At 47.9% G+C, this 18,628-nt stretch overlaps 1 protein-coding gene across 7 annotated transcripts in view; it reads right to left on the reverse strand.

The window, feature by feature from the left end:
* DNAJB2 (DnaJ heat shock protein family (Hsp40) member B2) overlaps positions 1-18,628 on the reverse strand; it is a 628,983-nt gene that overhangs the window by 463,012 nt on the left and 147,343 nt on the right. For all 7 annotated transcript variants that reach the window (XM_069616895.1, XM_069616890.1, XM_069616892.1 and 4 more), the window contains exon 4: positions 2,241-2,294. In XM_069616895.1, coding sequence (XP_069472996.1) covers positions 2,241-2,294 — 54 coding nt within the window. The remainder of the gene's footprint in view (positions 1-2,240; positions 2,295-18,628) is intronic.

Raw genomic sequence — 18,628 nt, forward strand, 5'->3', positions numbered from 1 at the left:
TGGGTGTGGTCATGCAGCAAAGAGCCTTTAAAGGAACCCTGGCACACAGGCTCCACATAGGAGTGAAGATAAACCAGAAAAACCTCACAGCACAGACAAGGCCCATGCAGACTTGTGCTGTGCACGGAGCAAGGCAGCAAAGGGAGGCTGGCATTAGGTCTGGGTGCAGAGAGGTTGGCATGCACAGAACTTGAACCAGACAGAGGGCACCTCACTGCATGCCCCAGCAAGCTGGGTCCCACTCCACTGCTTCCCTGTAAGTGGCCTTAAGCGCACACAACACCTTGCCACAGGCTATGGATGAACAGGGGGACTGGCTCAGGTTAGGTGCACAGGAGGTGGCTCAAACAGGCACCTTGTGCCAAATGGTACCGACATGGGCTTCAAGAATGCGAGGTGGTGTGTAGGCCTCTCCATACACCTATGGTGTTGTGGGGAAAGCTACAACAATTTCAGGCACTCAACACAGCCAAGCCTGCCAAATTTGTATAGCCCACTTATTTTCAGGATTTGTTGAATAATTTCAAGGTATTGGGTTAGGATAATAGAACACTATGTAGTACTGAAACATTTTAGACTTGTGCTAGAAATAACCCACCTGTATTTAGTGAGCTCAGAGGCTACGTAAACGCAACCCAAATGAGCAAACTGATATCGCCCTGAAGCAGGAGTGAATGATGAAATATTTCTCAGCAGAAGCAGGAACGTTACAGAATGTTGATTGTGAAGTTACCAAGAAAGCAAATTTAGATTTCTGCAACCTTTGGCTCTCCAGATGTTTGACAACAGCTCCCATCGGCCCCAGCCAGAACAGACAAGTGAAAAGATCGTGGGAGTTGTAGTCCAAACCATCTGGAGAGCCAAAGGTTGCAGAAATCTAAATTTGCTTTCAGGTTGCAGATCCGCTGCTGTACAGCATTAAGTCACAGGTCTGAATCCCAGCACACCTACCTCAGCTGTAAAGATAGATCATTAACAGCCATTAAACTAGGCAATAACACCGATGATAAGCATGCTTAGAAGCTGAAGAAATCCAACAATATCCAATATAGAACATTTAGATCATTGGATGATATCAAGGGTGGTGTGCAATACATGTGCTCATTTGAGCCCCACCTTAAAGATACAGCTTTGCATTGCATAATTGAATATGTCCACCCTATATCAAGAGCAGCAGGTCTAGAGACTGCAAAACTCATGCCCACTTCATGCCGATCAGTGTACGAGCACAAAGGTCACTGTCTGTAGTACATGGGTATACCCATGTTCCACCTTGCAGTGTGGAAGCAGCAGAGACTATAATGCATGTGCACATTGCCATGCCCACCCTGATATTCAAGCAGCAGGGTCACAAACCGCATATATGCCCAATTTGGATCAACCTAGTGTTTGAGCAGGAATATCAAGTCCCACCTATGTTAAACTAAATAGACTGCAATACATCTGCCTACTCCAGTGGTCCATATCCTTTGCTAGCTGTCATCCAGTCCCCCGCCCTTTCTTGGTTGTCAGTTTAAATCAATTACCTGATTAAAACATTTTAGATTTGCTCACACATTTCAAGAACGAGTGAAGCTTTTTTTGCTGATCAAACGCAGTACAACTAGTTCAGTATCGGTGCTTTGAAAGTATTAGACAGTGCAGACTAACCATAAATTACATTTATAAAGCGCTCACACAGCCCGCAGGCATCGAGGCTCTGTTACAGGAATAGTTTTTTTGTCTTAGTTACGTATTTATAACGCGCTTAAAAACCCAGAGGTTTCTAAGCGCGGACCCGGGGATCGAACCTGTGTTGCTTCATGTCGTCTTGCTTCCAAGACGCGCACGCTGCCGCTGAGCTATCCTCCCGGGACCATGAAGTATTGTAGAACAGTGCTGCCTCAAGCAAATATATTTAATCATTGATGGGGAGAAAGGACAAGGGAGGTTTTGAATGTAAGCATCTATGATGCACTAAAAACACTCTATTGTCAACAGGATTAGCTGAAACGGCAAGGTGTCTCAATACAAGAGAGAAACCTTCCATTAAGCACCCTGTATCGCTCAGCTACTTTAATAAATGGCAGTACCCCGCTAACCCCATCCAATAGCCGGAACATAGGTAAGTAACCAGATGTTTTTCCCAGCTTAGTCTGAACACAAGTTGCAGGCAGAAGCAGGAGACAGGGGCAGCGGTAGGCGACAGGGAGGCAATGTAGAACCACCATGTAGAGAAAAGACTAGCTTAGGACACTTACCAGCTCCTCTCAGGCCATCCTTTCCATAGCGGTCGTAAACCTCCCTTTTGCGTGCTAGAAAAGAAGAGAAGTCTGAGTGAGCAATACACCGAGATGTATCCCTGTGACAGTTCTGTATCAGAGCTCCTCCGATCCCACCATATAAAAACATGATCAAAAAGGAGCACACACCGCGAAAGAAAGCTGTATATTAGAGCTAAGCGCGCACAAATCAAACAGAACAGTGGACTGGAGTGGATTGATAAGATCCGACATCTGGGCAAACAGCGAACATTAGATTTATACTTCAAATACAATGGTCAAGGCATTAGAAACAGTTGCAGTTCGAATGTTCATATTTTCCAGCGTTCCCTTAAGACTCATTGGCTAAGCTACTTCATATCCTTAGTGCTGAGCATATGTTAGTGAAATGTGATTGGAGCAAACAGGTCAAGAGTATCCCAAAACATCACATTCCAATGCAATTAGTAAAATAACATTTGTGCTGACCGCTGGGACTTTATTACTCTGCCAGTGGTCAGCACCATTGCAAAAGGAACACGAGACGCCTTGATTCTGGTAGCAAGGGAGACATATACAGGATACCTGCTGGATAACTGCCTTGGCATGCCTTATAGTGTATACTCTGAAGGCTGCTCACCTCTCAGGGACATAGAAACGTACTGTTTGATTGGTCCTCCCAGGAACGCCACTCCGTTCAGCTTCCCATTCCCATAACCACCAGCCAACAGGCAGTCGCAGCCATGTGAATGGTTCTCTGACTCAGGTCCACGTCCCTTCTACCCGAGTGCACGCAGGATTGGCATGCAACCCTGTCAATTAATCACCCAGTGTTGTCTTAGCTGCTTCGGTCTTCCTCTGATGCGCATTTTCACCTTTGTCCCTCTAACCCATGGTGTGTTGATCATGTGCTCAGTTCAGGATTCCCGGGTGAGGCCCGACCTTGGTGCCTCCCTGTTAAGTGTGTTTACTTGGGATTTATCACCATGTTGTAATGTACATAAGCTCCCTAAACCGATGGCAGGCATAATGCAACCCTACCCCTCATTTCCCCACAGGGCCTTTATTCATGGCGTTACCGATTGTTTCTTTTTCTTTTCCCCCCTATGAGGTGCCCCATTCCCGATTGCTTATTCCCTTACGTGGTTAGTGCGCCCTCCCGATCGGTGCTGAATTAGCACCTTTGATACACCCACCCTTCGATCATCTTTCGAGCAGCATCTCCTTCCCGCTCATTACCTCGGCCTTTTCCTTGCACAACCACACCCGTGCCACCCTGTTCATGTCGCCTTCTTCCTCGTACCCTTCTAGGTATTTACCAAATACAAGTATTTTTGTCCCATCAGATGGGCACTCAGCCCAGAATGCTTTGTAATTTTCTAAGTCGGTGGGGGTTCTGCAAAACTTAACTCTGCATCATCCTCACTCAGATTCACGCTTGGAGGCTCCTCAACTAACTCTTAACCAGGCTCAATTTTATTTGCTGTCTTTATTTAACATGCTTTCCGCACTGGCCGATGACCAACTGACCAATATACACAGCGACCAGCATCAGGACTAGCACAGCGACAGTTATTTTGTAAATTGCTGCCAGCCAATCTGGGACCCAGGTGTTTGAAGTGGTGTCCTGCATTTCGTTTATGATTCTTTCATGTATTGTTCGTTTCGCCTCAACAGCTTCCGTGAGTGTTCCATTAGCAGCATCGTTAGCTGTATTGCTGTTCAACATGTGCTCCCGATCTTGTGGCACACGCTGCCCTCCATTGAAGTCATGAGTCAATTCTGTAGGGCCATTAGACACAGAGCTCTGCTCGCACTGCATTCAGTCCTTTTTCGGTAGCATAGAGCCAATTGAAGCAGCTCGTAACGTGTTATTTGAATTCATTTTATGTTCACATTAGCAGCTTTTTGCACCCCGGGAAGCAGGAGTGAGCTGAAAAACAGACACTTTGGTGAAGAGTATCAAATGTGGTGGGATAGCGTTCAAGCTCTGGGTGGATTCTGCAGATAAATAATTGCTGGCTCTCGTCCTCGTTATCTTCGGTTGTTCTCTTTTGGCCCATTTGCTTTTTGCTTCAATTTCCGAGTAGATTGCCCATTGAATAGCATCAAATCTGTGCGAGGCACCAACAATGCAGAACCCTCTTCTCTCTCCTCTTAATGACCCATTCTCCAATCTGCTGCCATACGTTTGTTTGTTTATTTTGCTCCTGGGTACCGTCTTTTACTTCCTTCAGCTAAGTAGGCTGCTTCTTTTGCTACTCTGTCGGCCATTTAGTTACCTAATGATATTCGGTCTGCTTTACCTGTGTGGGCAGCACATTTTATTATTGCCTCTTCTACTGGTACTTTTAGGGCCTCGATTAACTATTTAAACAGCTCTGAAAGTATTGTTGATGTAACATAGGCGGAATCGGAAAATATGATAGCTGCATACCCTTCCATCATGTTTTAATGCACTGATCATTGCCACCAATTCTGTTGCCACTGCCGAGTGGTGGGAGGGTAGTCACTGTTATGATGCGATTACATATTCCCCATTTATGCAGCACACTACTGCCGCTCCAGTAGGTCTCCTTCCTGTCTCTGGGTCTATACTCTATGACCCGTCAATATAAACCATGTCTGCCCCCCCCTATTTCTTCTTCCTTTACCTGTATGGGCTCTTCCATTCTGTCTGTGTACGTAGTTCCCTTCCTCTGCATGTTCTGCTCTGTAACTGGGTGGTCCACACGGCAGCTCACTACTTCAATGGCTGCGTTAGTCAATTTAACTTCATAACCTGATGCCCTCTGTGTTGTTAGTGTGATCGTCAATTTTTCAAGGATGGCAAATAACGAGTGCTCCATGTACAGTATTACGGGGTACCCCATGGAGATTGTCGCTGCCTTTTGTATGACAAACACTGCCGCCACGAGCGCTTGTTCGTAGGAATGTCCCTGCATCACTGGGTCTAGAATACCACTATAATATGCCAGTGGCTTGTGTCCCTGCGTGTTCTTTTGTGGGAGGAATCATCTGAATGCAAGAAAAGATACCATTTTTCTATGTAGTTTGGGGTGGCCACACAGGCGTGTGGGCCAGTGCGTCCTTTAGCTCTGTGAAGGTATCATTAATTTATGATGTCCATTTTAGTTGCCTTTTTGTGCTTCTTCAAGGCCCTGCTATAGGGTTTTGTGAATGTGGAATAATCTAACACCCATGCCGTGCATTGGTTGCATAGTCCCAGGAACTTCTGCATTTCCTTCACTGTGCGTGGGCGAGCTGTGGTGTGAACTGCCCCTCATATGGATATCATCATATACACAAACTCTTCCTGGCAATATAGCAATTTCACTTTGTCCACCTTGTATCCCTTGTCTGCTAGCAATGTCAGAAGGTGCACTGAATCTGCGCTACACTCTTCCTACATCTCACTGCATATCAACAAATAGTCAACATATTGGATCACTGTGCTTGGCATTTGTACATCGCTGAGGCCCATCTGGATCACTCTGTTAAAGATGCTAGGTCACTCACAGTATCCTTGGGGCAGCAGAGTGTGCACGAATCTGGTTCCGCGATACGTAAATGCGGTCATGTATCTTGAATCTGGGTGCAATGGAGTAGAAAAGAAGGCGTTCAATCAATGACTGAAGTACTTCGCCTTTGCCGGAATGTTGCATATTGAAGCCGGTCAAGTGGCACAGCGAGTAGAGCGCTCGCTTTGACATCCGTGCAGAGGTTGCTAACGCAGGTTCTAATCCCGGCGGGGCCAAACTCAGCCTTTCATCCTTCCGAGGTTGATAAATGAGCACCACACACTGTGGGTAATAATAAGCAGCGCTCAGATACCTGAGGGTTCGTAGCGCTATATAAATGCCAAATTATTATTATTATTATTATTATTATTATTATTATAGCAGGGTTCGGTAGTATGGGAAATTCTGCCTAATCCACATTGTTCAGAGGGTGCAGATCCTGTATGAATCTCCATGACCCAACCCTTTGATTTCGTTATCGGGTATATTGCTGTGTTGCATGGAGATGGGGATGTCTGGATGATGGCTTGCTGCCATAGTGTGTTCAGAGTACAGTATATTCCCCCATCCGCTTCTCTGGACAATGGGTATTGTTTTGCGCAGGACAACAGTGCCCCTTCCTTTCGTTTTATCTTCACCTCCCCACTCCTTTTAGTACCCCTACATCATGGGGCCCCTTGGTCTATAATTCCTCCGGCACCCTTTTGAGATCTTCTGTGCGTTTGTTCACTTTTTTCACTGACTGCATTAGTATTGGTACCAGTTTTTCCATTACTTGAACCGGACAAGGTATCTGTACCTGAAACAATATTTCTCCCTCCTCTTCCTCATTGGAGAACAATTGTTCTTTTGATACTCCTGTTGTCAGTGTAGGCTCGATGCATAGCACTATGCTCCATTCGATGCGGTCATTGTTTGTCCCACATAGGGTCACCATGTCTTTGCGTACCACTACCTCCTCTAACGTGGCTGTCCCCTTCATATCGTCCTTCTGGCACTGTCGTCTGAACAGAAATTCTGAGGCCATTGAACACCTTCCCTTGTATCCTCAGGACCCATCTAGCAGGATCTGGATCCTGTACAGGAACATGCTCTGGTAGAGGGGATGTGCTTGCAGGGTGCTCTGGGCATGCGCCGCCAAAAGGCGCACGGCCACTCATGTGTAGTACATGCCTGGTGATGTGCACACCATTCCTTACTCCGTGAATGAGAGGGTTGCATTTAGCTGAGCAAATCTCTCCCTAGTATATTGATAGGAGTGTCTTTTGAATATAGTAGTGGCGCTACAATGTGCTGAGTCCCTATTGTTAGTGGTGAATCTCTGGTTACTAGAATCATGACCACCGCCCCCAGAGAAACCCTGCGTTCTCCATCACTTCGTTTGATAATGGGAATTCCCCCTCTCCGATGCAGGATTTGGTTGCCCTGGTGTCTATAAGAAAGGAAAATTATTTTGGTCCTATTTTCACTGCTACCTTGTGTTCCTCTTCGAGGGTCATCAGTTACTGCTAGAACATTTGGAACTATTAATGCTTCATCCGTTGCCCCTCTGTGTGCATTTATGCCACCCTGCTGTGTGGACATCTGTGCCGGTTGTGGCTGTGCTGTAAGAAGCTGCCTCTGTTGCCACTGCGGCTGTACTGTGCCGAAACAGTGTTGCTGTGCCACTTGTATCGCGCACGAAAGGGCAGATGCGTGCCAGGTGCCCCATGTTCTGGCATCTATAACATGGTCTAAAGACCCTGTGCCCTGATTCTCTATATCCCCTCTTCCCATAGTAAATAAATCTCCTGTGCAAGTAATTCCCTTGCGGCGGGGTTCCCCATTGTGGCGCATATTGTAGCTGTATGTAGCTCCCGAAACCGTCCATGTGTGGCAGGCGCCACGGCTGCAGCTTCTGGCACAAGCATTGCGCCTTCCGTTGTGTACTTTACCAGTTTCTTTTGTACCAGTTTGTTTTCTGCTTTGGTAGCATTTTCTGCTGCCTGTCTCTCACTTTGTTTTCATTTGCAATAATGCACTATTGTTGTCTGTATTTCACGCCAGCCCTTAGCTTCAATGCCCACAGTCTTATCTAATGATGCTTGTACTTCTATCAGTAGTCCCTTGATCAATATGTGATAGAACAAGGGTACGCATTGATCCCAGGACCTTTACGGCTCTTGTGTCCATAGGTCCTGCACCAGTTTTATATAATCTGCTGGGTCATCGTCGCTTTTCATTTCATGAAGCCATTACCGTCGCTAGGTTGTAACTAGCAGGATACATACAGAACCTACCAAACGTGTGCTTGACAGTTTTTAAATAAAGCTCTGTTATGAGCATTTGTGCTTAATTTCATCCCTTTGGATCCTTCATGTCCCCTATCCCTAAAGTCACCCCTGCTCGAGTGCCTGTATCCATTTACTGGCCCATGCCACGAGGGAGGGCAGGCTGCACATTAGATTGTCCCTGCCATGGTACATAATGTGCGTCTCCTCGCCCTTTCTGTAGTAATGGCATTACTCATCTTTGGACCTATCCCTCTTCCCACTGTGCTCGCATGAGTTATTCCCATTTTCACCTTCCCTACCCTGCTTTGGAGGGAGGTGGACCAGTCCCTGTCGCTTCGGTCACTGTCCTGTCACGTTCCCTCTTTCCTCCCCCACCTCCTTGTTTTGTCGGGCTTCCATTTGTCACTGTCCCCATCACTCCATTCGTTCCCTGGCTGTCCTCCATCTGTAGCTGCATCGTCCTCGTCCCCTCCGTCCTCCTCTTTTTTCTTCCCCTCTTAGTCTAGTTTGAATTGCATTCTCCTTGATAGCCACTCCCCCGGTCTCCATTACTTTTCGTTTGTACCTCATCTTCTATCACGCTCTCTGCCTCACTGAATAATGCATACACCTGCTGTTGTGTGTTCTTTTCGATATCTGCCAAGTACTTCCTCTGTCTCCTTGTGTGAATTTCCTTCCTTCGTGCGTCTGTCCTTTTCCCCCTGTAGTTTTTGCGTTGTCCCCTCCCGGGGGTTCTCGCTGGGGGTTAGTGTACCCCACTGTGGGCCGTAATGACAGATAGACACCATAGGGTGGGGCAGAGAGCTCTGTCCCCCCCTCTCAGTCTCCTCATATTCTTTTTACCCTTTTTCCCTTGGTCTCTTCGTATAATTTCCAGAGCCCCAATATGTTCTGTCTGCTTTTCAACTTAGAGCCTGTCATAAATCAACCATGCATCTGACCAGTAAAGGATACAGGTATAACCATAAAGGATACAATTGGTAGGGTTCTTCCGTATCCTTGAGGAGGGAAATGCTTTGAAGGTAGTGAAGTCAAAATAGACCTTCCAAATGATGCCACTCTATGACTAAGCTAACCAGTCAGAGGAAGGAATCACTGGAAAGGGCGTAGGAAAACAATTGGAAGTCAGCCTAGGATAAAATAAAGTGTAATGAAGATGTGTCCCAACATAAATCCTCACGAATAGTTCAACAAATAGGACAACACTAACCTGTAGATGCTGATAACGGGAGGCTCCGACAACAAGTCTCTGAAGAAATCCAAAATAGAACCAAAGAAAAAGGAGGGAAGGTTAGTAAGGGAAACTTATCCCAAATGGCATGAGGGTCACACTAGATACCGGGTTGGAGCACTACAGGATAGCGTCCAAAATAATGTGCACAATCACCTTCTTAATTAACAGTTGTCGGCAGTACTTCCTTTCCCTTGTAGAACAGGAGATAGTGTGCAGCAAAACACTCAATCACGAAATGCAGAAGGATAAGTTAGATATCCGCCTGTTTCATCACAGGCGACAGGATTCAATCAGAGCGTAGCACATTTGAATTCCAGGAAAACCGTGTGTGGATTTTACACACGGCAATAGTACACGCAGCCAGGAGAGCTGCAGGTTTGTCTTCTTACACGCGGCTGCAATAGTTCCAGGAAACCGTGTGTGGATTTTACACGCAGCAATAGTACACGCAACCAGGAGAGCAGCACGTTTGTCTTCTGAGACGCGGCTAAAAAGAGTTCAAGGAAACTGCATGTGGAGTATTTACACGCAGCAAGGAATTACCAAAGAAGTTGCTGAAGAGGTGCGAGGATGCAGATCAAAGCTTCAACTGCAAGACTCCATGTTTTTTCAATCAGAAGCAGCGAGCGACTTCCACACGCTGCTAATAAACAGAGCAGAAAACATGTGACAATCTCAAATCACGTGATACTAACGAGGTGTATAATGCAAACACCGTTTTCCGGGCAATGTATCAAACAGCATCCATCTGGAATAGAAACGCTTTTGAGGTTCTATGGGCATAACAAGACCTGTGAGAATGAGAATGCATTACTTACCGTAAAAGCATTTCTGATGGTTGTATCTGCTTAGATTCACATGCTGTGCATAGGTCCGACATCCAGTGGTCACTGCGGAGTATTGCATCTTGTTTTTCGTAGTCGAAAAGGGGACGTCGACCAGGCGTGTCTGAAACACTATCCCTATAGTGACGTGCGTTGTACCCACAATCCCTCACGCGTCGAGGTCCCTCTGTTTGTATTTTTTCTGCCCTGAGGGAGCCTTCTAGACGTGAGTGAGTACAGAAAGAGAGAGAGATATATAAAGGAAGTCTATGTTCCTTCCATCCGAGCGGGGAGGAAGGGTGGGCGCATGTGAATCTAAGCAGATACAACCATCAGAAATGTTTTTACGGTAAGTAATGCATTCTCTTCTGATGTTTGTTAATCTGCTTAGAATCACATGCTGTGCATAGACTAGCGAGCAGTACCCGGAGTTGGCGGTGGGTTATGAGAAGGAACAGTAGAGAAAAGGTGTCGTAATACTGCCTGTCCCACCTGGGAGTCAGATCTAGAGTGTGTATCTAGACAGTAGTGTTTTGTAAAGGTGTGCACAGAACTCCAGGTAGCCGCTTTGCAGATGGACTCAAGGGGAACATTTGCAATGAATGCTATGGATGCCCCCGTGCCTCGAGTAGAGTGTGCTCTTGGCTTAAAGGGTAGTTCTCTCTTAGCAAGAGTATAGCAGAGAGTGATGCATTGAACAATCCATCTAGAAATAGTGGATTTTGAAACCGCATCTCCTTCTCTTCCTGCTGCCACCGAGACGAAGAACTGATTAGTTTTCCTCAATGGTCTGGTTCTTTCCATGTAGAACATGACCGTCCTGCGTACATCAAGTGTGTGCAGAGTCCTTTCTCCCAAATTGGAAGGATTTTGAAAGAACGTTGGTAGTTCTATAGACTGGTTTACGTGGAATTTAGAAATAAATTTCGGAGCAAACCTAGGGTGAGTGCGTAGAACCACTTTATCTTTGTGAACTGTAACAAAGGGGTCTAGAATAGAAAGAGCCTGAAGTTCACTTACTCTCCTGATGGAGGTGATAGCTATTAAAAAAGCAGTCTTAAGAGTAAGATGTTTAAGGGATGCTTTGTGCATGGGTTCGAATGGAGAGCCCATGAGTCTGGTAAGTACCACATTAAGGTCCCATCCGGGAACAGGGTCAGCTATCGGGGGGTGTATTATTTTTACTCCCTCCATGAATGCCTTTATAACTGGGATCCTCCACCACGACACTTTGAGTTGGGAGGTGGTGTATGCAGAAAGTGCCGCTAGGTGGACTTTAATGGAGTTAAACACTAGGCCTGAATCCAAGAGATGGGTCAGGTATAGTACCACATGTGTGGGAGAGCAGTCAATAGGGTTGATGCTTTTACTCCTGCACCAGATGACAAATCTCTTCCACTTGCTAGAATAGCAGTGGCGAGTGTTCGGTTTTCTGGCTTCCCTGAGGATGTCCATGCATCTTTGCGGGAGTTGTAGATGTCCGAACTCTATGACCTCAGGAGCCAAGCTGCTAAATTCATGTTCTGGGGGCATGGGTGCAGAGTCCTGCCCTTGTTCTGAGATAGCATGTTGTACGGGCAGGGGAGTTTTACTGGGGGAGATAGAGACATCTCCATCAAGTGAGCGAACCATGGCTGTCGGGCCCACATTGGGGCCACCAGTATCATGGTCACTTGTTCCTGGTGCATCTTGTGCACCACCTTGTTGAGAAGGGGAGTCGGGGGAAAAGCGTAAACAAATTTCCCTGACCATTGCATCGATAGACCGTTCCCCTTGGATTGGTTCTGGGGGTACCTGGAGGCGTAACTTAGGCATTGAGAGTTCTCCAGGGTTGCGAACAGGTCTATTTCTGGGAATCCCCATTGTGTGAAGACGTCGAAGACGATGTCTTCGTGCAGACGCCATTCGTACTCTTCGGGCAGGGGGGAATCTCTGCTGAGTCTGTCTGCCAGCAGATTGAGTTCCCCGGGTACATGTAGTGATAGTAGGAACATGTCCTGTTTGAGAGCCCACTTCCATATATTCTGGGCCAGTTTGGACAAGCCTGGAGAGTGGGTGCCCCCCTGCTTGTTGATGTAGTACATGGCTGTAGTGCTGTCCGTAAGGACCATTACTGTCTTGCCTTGTAGGTGTTCTTGGAAGGCTTTTAGCGCCTTGAATACCGCTAGTAGCTCCAGTAGATTGATGTGTTTGGATGCTACGTTCGGAGTCCACACTCCGTGAGCAGTCTGATGGTATAGGTGAGCACCCCATCCTGTGAGGGATGCGTCTGTGGTTAGAGTGGCTTCCGCCGCGGGTGTGGCAAAGGGTTTTCCTTTTTCCATGTTCCCCTTTGTCCACCACTGTAGCGAGAGAACCAAGGCCTGCGAGACCACCACTAGATCGTCCCATTGTCCGCTGGCCTGACACCACTGGCTGTTGAGCCACTCTTGCATTGGGCGCATGCGCAGGCGCGCGTGAGGTACCAAATAAATACACGACGCCATCATTCCTAGCAAGCGCATTGCTTTGCGTACCGTCACCTCTCGGCCGGTCACATATTGGGGGATCTGAAACAGCATGTTTTGGACCCTCTCTTTGGAGGGGAAGACGAGGCCGTCCCTTGTTTGAATTAGAGCCCCTAGAAATTGTTTGATTTGACTGGGGTCTAGACTGGACTTCTTTTCGTTGATGGAGAAGCCCAGTTGGAACAAAAGGTCTACCGTCTTTTGGGTATTGGAGAAACATGTTTCGTAGGAGTCCCCTGTTATGAGCCAGTCGTCGAGGTAAGGGTAAACTGGGATGGACAACCTGCGCAGGTGGGCCGCAGCCACTGCCAGTACCTTTGTGAATACCCTTGGTGCTGAAGCTATACCGAAGGGTAGCACCTTGAACTGGTAGTGTTTGCCCTCTATCATGAACCTTAGGTATTTTCTGTGCGCTGGCAACATTGAAATATGAAAGTATGCATCTTTCATGTCCAATGTTGTCATGTAATCTCCCTGTGAAAGCAGCGGGATCACGTCCTGTAAGGTCACCATACGAAACTTTTGGGGTTTGATAAACTTGTTCGCTGGGCGCAGATCTAATACAGGGCGCATGGTTAGATCCTTTTTGGGTACAAGGAAGTACACTGAATAAATACCTTCCGTTACCTGAGATAGAGGCACGACCTCTATGGCTCCTTTTTCCAGCAGTTGTTGTACTTCTTGAAGAAGGATGGCAAGATGTTCCGGCGTCAACCGCCGTCCCCTCGGGGGTCTGTAGGATGGGGAACTGTTGAATTCGATACAGTATCCGTGGGCTACGGTGGAAAGTACCCAACGGTCTGACGTTATCTCCTCCCATGCAGGAAGAAAGGATGTTATCCGGCCCCCGACCGGTGTTGCATGGGAGGGGACGCGAATCTTCGCGTCACTTGGAGTTGTTGGGGGCTTGGGAGCCTCTGGGGGTGGATCCCCGACCTCTCCCTTTGCCCCGGCGTTGGCCTCTTTGGCTGTACTGGCCACTATTGGCTTGGTAATTGGTGGCAGGGTATTGCTGATGGTGACCTTGTTGTTGTTGCCGTTGGCCACGAAAAAAGCGCTTGTTGCCATAGCCGCGTCTGGTAGTGGGCTTAGAGATCTGGTCAAGAGTCTTGATAGTGTCGAACTCTTTTTTGGCCATCTCTAGGGCTTCATCTACCGCTTTTCCGAAGAGGTTGGCGTCCTCGACAGGTTTATTTATTAAAGACGCCTGTGTCTCCGGTTTAAAGCCTGAGTTGCGCAGCCATACATGGCGCTTTAGGAGTATTCCTTGTACCAGGGAACGTCCTGCTGTTTCTGCCGCGTCCAGAGAGTTTTTTACAATGCTCTGGTTCACTTGTGTTCCTTCGCCAATAGTCGACAGTAGGCGTGTACGTAAAGGCTCCGGTGCTTCCTCTGCGTCTTTGCGCAGTTTGGCCCACTGCGCGTCTGCGTAGCTCGCAAGCAAGGAATTGTTGTTGGCAATTCTTGCTGAGAAGGCAGCCGAGGAAGTAACTCTTTTTGCAAGGGCATATAGCCTCTTGCCCTCCTTGTCAGGGGGTGCCTCACTGGTGGAAAGTGGTACCCCTGCCCTCTTTCTAGTATTAGATACAACTAGGGAGTCCGGTATGGAATGTCCCCTAATGTAGAGCGGGTCTGAGGGTGAAGGAGCGAAAAGTTTCTCAATCCGTGGATTGACCCCTCTGATCAATGCGGGAGTGGACAGCGACGGGGTGATCCTCCTTTTAACTGAGGCGAGGAGTGGAATGGTCTGGCTGACCGGGGGTTTTTCTTTAATGACTCTTTCTACAAAGTCTAATTCTGGAGAGAGTTCTCCCGTGTCCAGTTCGAAATGCGCTGCTGCTCTGCGCAACAGTGCATTGAAAGTAGGCTGATCGTCAATTGGAGACGTGTTCCTAACTGGAGAATTATCCGGAGGAGTTAGATTTAGGGCATCAGTGTCGGAACACACTGATGGTGATTGCCAGGGGTGCGAAGGTCCTTCTCCTGGGCTAATCCCGAAGCCTTCTTCTATAATGTCTTTTCTGTCTTCTAGACATTCCTCCTGGTTCTGTCCTTCGTTGTCCATGAAATCATCTTCTTCCTCGAAGTATTGTTCCTCCCCAGTGAGGTCATATACATCTTGGAAGTCTGAGGCTGTGTCCAGCAGGGGATCGACCAGCCTCGGTTTTTTGGCTCTGGGGTCGTCTTGAGGCCCTTCTCTAGTTCTTCTGAGAGTTAGAGGGGCTTGGGTACTCATAAACTTTTCCATCCTCTCCATACAGAGGTGGAGTCTCTCCATAGTTTCATGGGGTACCCCAGAGCGGTCTAGCGGGGGAAAACTCGAGTTGTCTACCTCGAAATGGCTCGACCTCTCCCAAAGCGTCGAGGAAAGTGTCCCGTCGCCCTCCTCAAAACCCTCAGGTGTGTCGGGAGACTCCCTGACTGAAGGGGGTAGTCCCTGCTTTCCTTCGGGTGTTTTCGGCGTATCCTTTGCTCTATGCGTAACGCTCGACGAAATCTTCGGCGTACGCTTTTGGGCGTCGGCTACAACGATCCTGGCTAAGCTATCGGCGACATTCTTGTCGGCGGAAGCTTGAGTTTTCGACGCTATGGGTATCGAGCGCTGTACGGCGGTCTGCGCCTTCTGTTGATGCGCACCGGCCGATGGTTTGGTGGTGGCGCCCTTGTTTGCCGAAAGCCCAGTCGCAGGTCGCGGCTGCGGTTGCGAGAGGGGCTTCGAACCCGAACGGTCCGAGGAGGCCGCCGGTGGAACCTGCGTCTCCTTGGGCGCCGAAGCTCTCTTCGACTTAGACGAAGAAGAGCCATGGGTTGTGTGCTTATCTTTATGTGAATCTTTGTGTGCGTCAGTGTCGCCAGGGTGTTCATCCCCATAAGCAGGGCGTGAGCCGAGCCCGTCGGGGCCGGGGACAGACGACGAAGCGCGTAAGCGCTCCTTAGAGGGGGTTACGACTTCCGTGGCGGAGGTCGTGTCATCGCGTTCCTCGTCACTGTCGGTGGTAGCAGCGGCGGGTGAACCTTCGGCCTTCGACATCGCGTAGGCCGCCCACCTTTTAACCCTACGGTCTTTTAGAGTTTTAGGCTTCAGAAGCCGACAAGCCGCGCACCCTTCCTCTTTGTGATCGAGGGGCAAGCAGCGGTTACACCGTGAGTGCTTGTCCTTTCAAGTGAATTTGCCTTTACAAAGTGGGCAAAACCTAAATGGTGTCCTCTCCATAGCAGAGGCAATAAATCGCGATAAACACCCCCAGGGAAAGGAAGGGGAAAGGGAAAGGCATTCTCAGAAAGACCCAGAGATGTCCCACGACCCCACTCTCCCTACTGTATGTGGCCAGCGAGGCCAGGCCACGTGTTCGGCAGCGCCGAAGATTTCCTCCGCTCGACCCTCCGTCGACGATTTTGCTCGGCGGAGAACAGCTACACTGCGTCGAGGGAGTGCTGTATTAATCTTCGTAGAAGAAACGACCAAAGGTCGAGGGTTGCAATGTCTCATACTAACGAGGTGTATAATGCAAACACCGTTTTCCGGGCAATGTATCAAACAGCATCCATCTGGAATAGAAACGCTTTTGAGGTTCTATGGGCATAACAAGACCTGTGAGAATAGGGTGTTACGGGTCCAGGTCCAGATGTAATCCGAATGCCGTGCATGACAGAGCCCTTATATTTTGTTAATAAGAACAAGAATGTATTTTCTATTATTTTGCTGTCAAAGGTTTTGCTCACAGGGCCATGCATGTAAACTGACCTGCAGTCTCCTGGGCCCGTTGAAAATGGTATTTTAATATTTTATCTCAATATTGGGGCAATTTCTGGCACATATGATCCAGGGGGCCATCTAACTAGGCCATTATTTCCCTTTCCCCTGTTGTTTTTAATCCTAGCTACCCTGTATTTTCTTCCCCTTTTACTCCTGTTGCACATGCACTCACTCCCCATCTTATCTAGCTCAGCGTTCACTCTGGCCCTCTCCTCAGGATTGACTACTTAGTCAATGTTAGTATCCAACGGCCCTCTCCACAGGCTCACTGTTCCCTATGTTAGAGAAAGTATGCACTGTGCCCTCTGCACCATCTGCACACACCTGCTATTACAATGCCAAGTGCACTATTTTATATGAGGTACCTCCGGGTGTTGATTCTTCCACCACAAGTCCACACCTTAAGACAACATTAACTAGCACATGCGTGTCCCGCCCAATGACGCAACCATACAATCGTTGGTACGACACGCAACTTCAAGCTGACTGGGTTAGCCACTCACTACACACCTCTCCTGCTCTACTATTATGGCCGATCATCCTACCTCCTTGAGGATGCATCCTGGACACAAGAAAAATATAGCCCTCCCCCGGCATGGACATGCAACCATTTTGCAGCACGTTCTTGCACGGTTATACTTCGTCCTAGAGTCCCCTCAGCATCGAGCTTCCAGCACAAGTTTACCCTTCCAGCTGAGCACAGGCAGCGCAAGGGACCAGGTAGACCTTCATGAACTCGGCATCTGCACGGCCTCCTCAGTAATGTGTGTTGGCCGGGACTGCGGTAGCCGGACCCGCGCCCCTAAGGAGGGCGGCTTGGATATCCTCCGATCCCACCATATAAAAATTGTGATTAAAAAAGGGAGCACACAGTGCAAGAAACAACGCTGTTTATTACAGTTGGGAGAGCACAAATCTAACAGAAGAGTGGACTGGAACTGATTGCTAAGAGCTGACACCTGGGCATACACGGAACATTCATTTTATACTTCGAATACAATGGTCAAGGCTTAGAAACAGTTGCAGTTTGAATGTTCATTTTTCCAACGTTACCACGAAACTCATTGGCTAAGCTACGTCATATCCTTCGTACTAAGCGTATGCTGGTGAAACGTGATTGGATCAAACAGGTCAACAGTGTCCCAAAACATCACCTCGCCATGTGGTGCCACATCACTTCCCAGACCTCCCACGGGCAATTTGCAATTAGTAAAATAACAGTTGTGTCGATTATTTTGCCACTGGTCAGCACCATTGCGAAAGGAACACGATAAACCCTGCTTCTGGTGGGAAGGGAGTCATTCACACGGTACCTGCTGGATAACGGCCTTCGCAAAACTTGTAGTGGATACTCTGAAGGTTGGCTCCCTCCAAGGGACATAGAAACGTACTGTTTGATTGGTGTTCCCAAGAACGCCAGTGTACAGCTTCCCATTCCCATGACCACCTGCTGACAGGCAGTCGCAGACATTTGAATGGTTCTCTGGCTCAGGTCCACTTCCCTTCTACCTCTGAGTGCCCACAGGATTGGCTTGCCACCCTGTCGTTACATCACCCAGTGTTGTCTTAGCTGCTTCGGTCTGCCCGTGTGTCAGGTCTGTATGCATGTGAGAAGTAAGATAGGTGGTATGTCTGGGTTAGGTAAAAAAGTATTGTTTAATTGTGGGAAGGGAATTCATAATTGGTTGTTGTACTTAACCTCCCTTTTACAGAGTGAGAGTTCCCCAAGTCATCATGGAGGACGTGCAGCGGCTCACTGATTGGTGGAGTGAAGGGCTTCAGGGCCGCACTAACATTCTAAACTGCCTTTCAATGTCAATTCCCTAGCAGGAAGGTCCTGCTTTTGTTAAGTTCCTGGTTTTAGGCCCAATTTGAAGTTTTTATGAGAAGATTTGGCAGAGAGATCCTTGAAATCTGCTTTCCAGTTGATCGAGGACTACATGGGACTGGCAATGGGGAGCGCAGCGTTTGTTTTAAGTGGAAAGAGGAATACCTTTCCATCAAATTTCTTATCTTCATTAGGTATCTAGTGAGTTAGGTATTTAGGTTGCTGCAGAGAGTTTACTTCTTAAAGACATTGCAAGTGTTATTCTGCTGGAAATCAACTCCATTTACTAAGAAAGACATTCTGTAGAATACACGTTGAATGAATACTGAGCCTGACATTTGAGCCACATGCAAAGAATCCTTGCAAGTAGAAGTCATGCTGGCTTACAACAGTGTGGAAATGTGTGGTTGAAAAAACAGAATGAAAGAAGACATTCTTACCTGC

This window comes from Ambystoma mexicanum, chromosome 9 (genome assembly GCF_040938575.1).
Source record: "Ambystoma mexicanum isolate Mex_15411 chromosome 9, UKY_AmexF1_1, whole genome shotgun sequence".
Lineage (NCBI taxonomy): Eukaryota > Metazoa > Chordata > Amphibia > Caudata > Ambystomatidae > Ambystoma > Ambystoma mexicanum.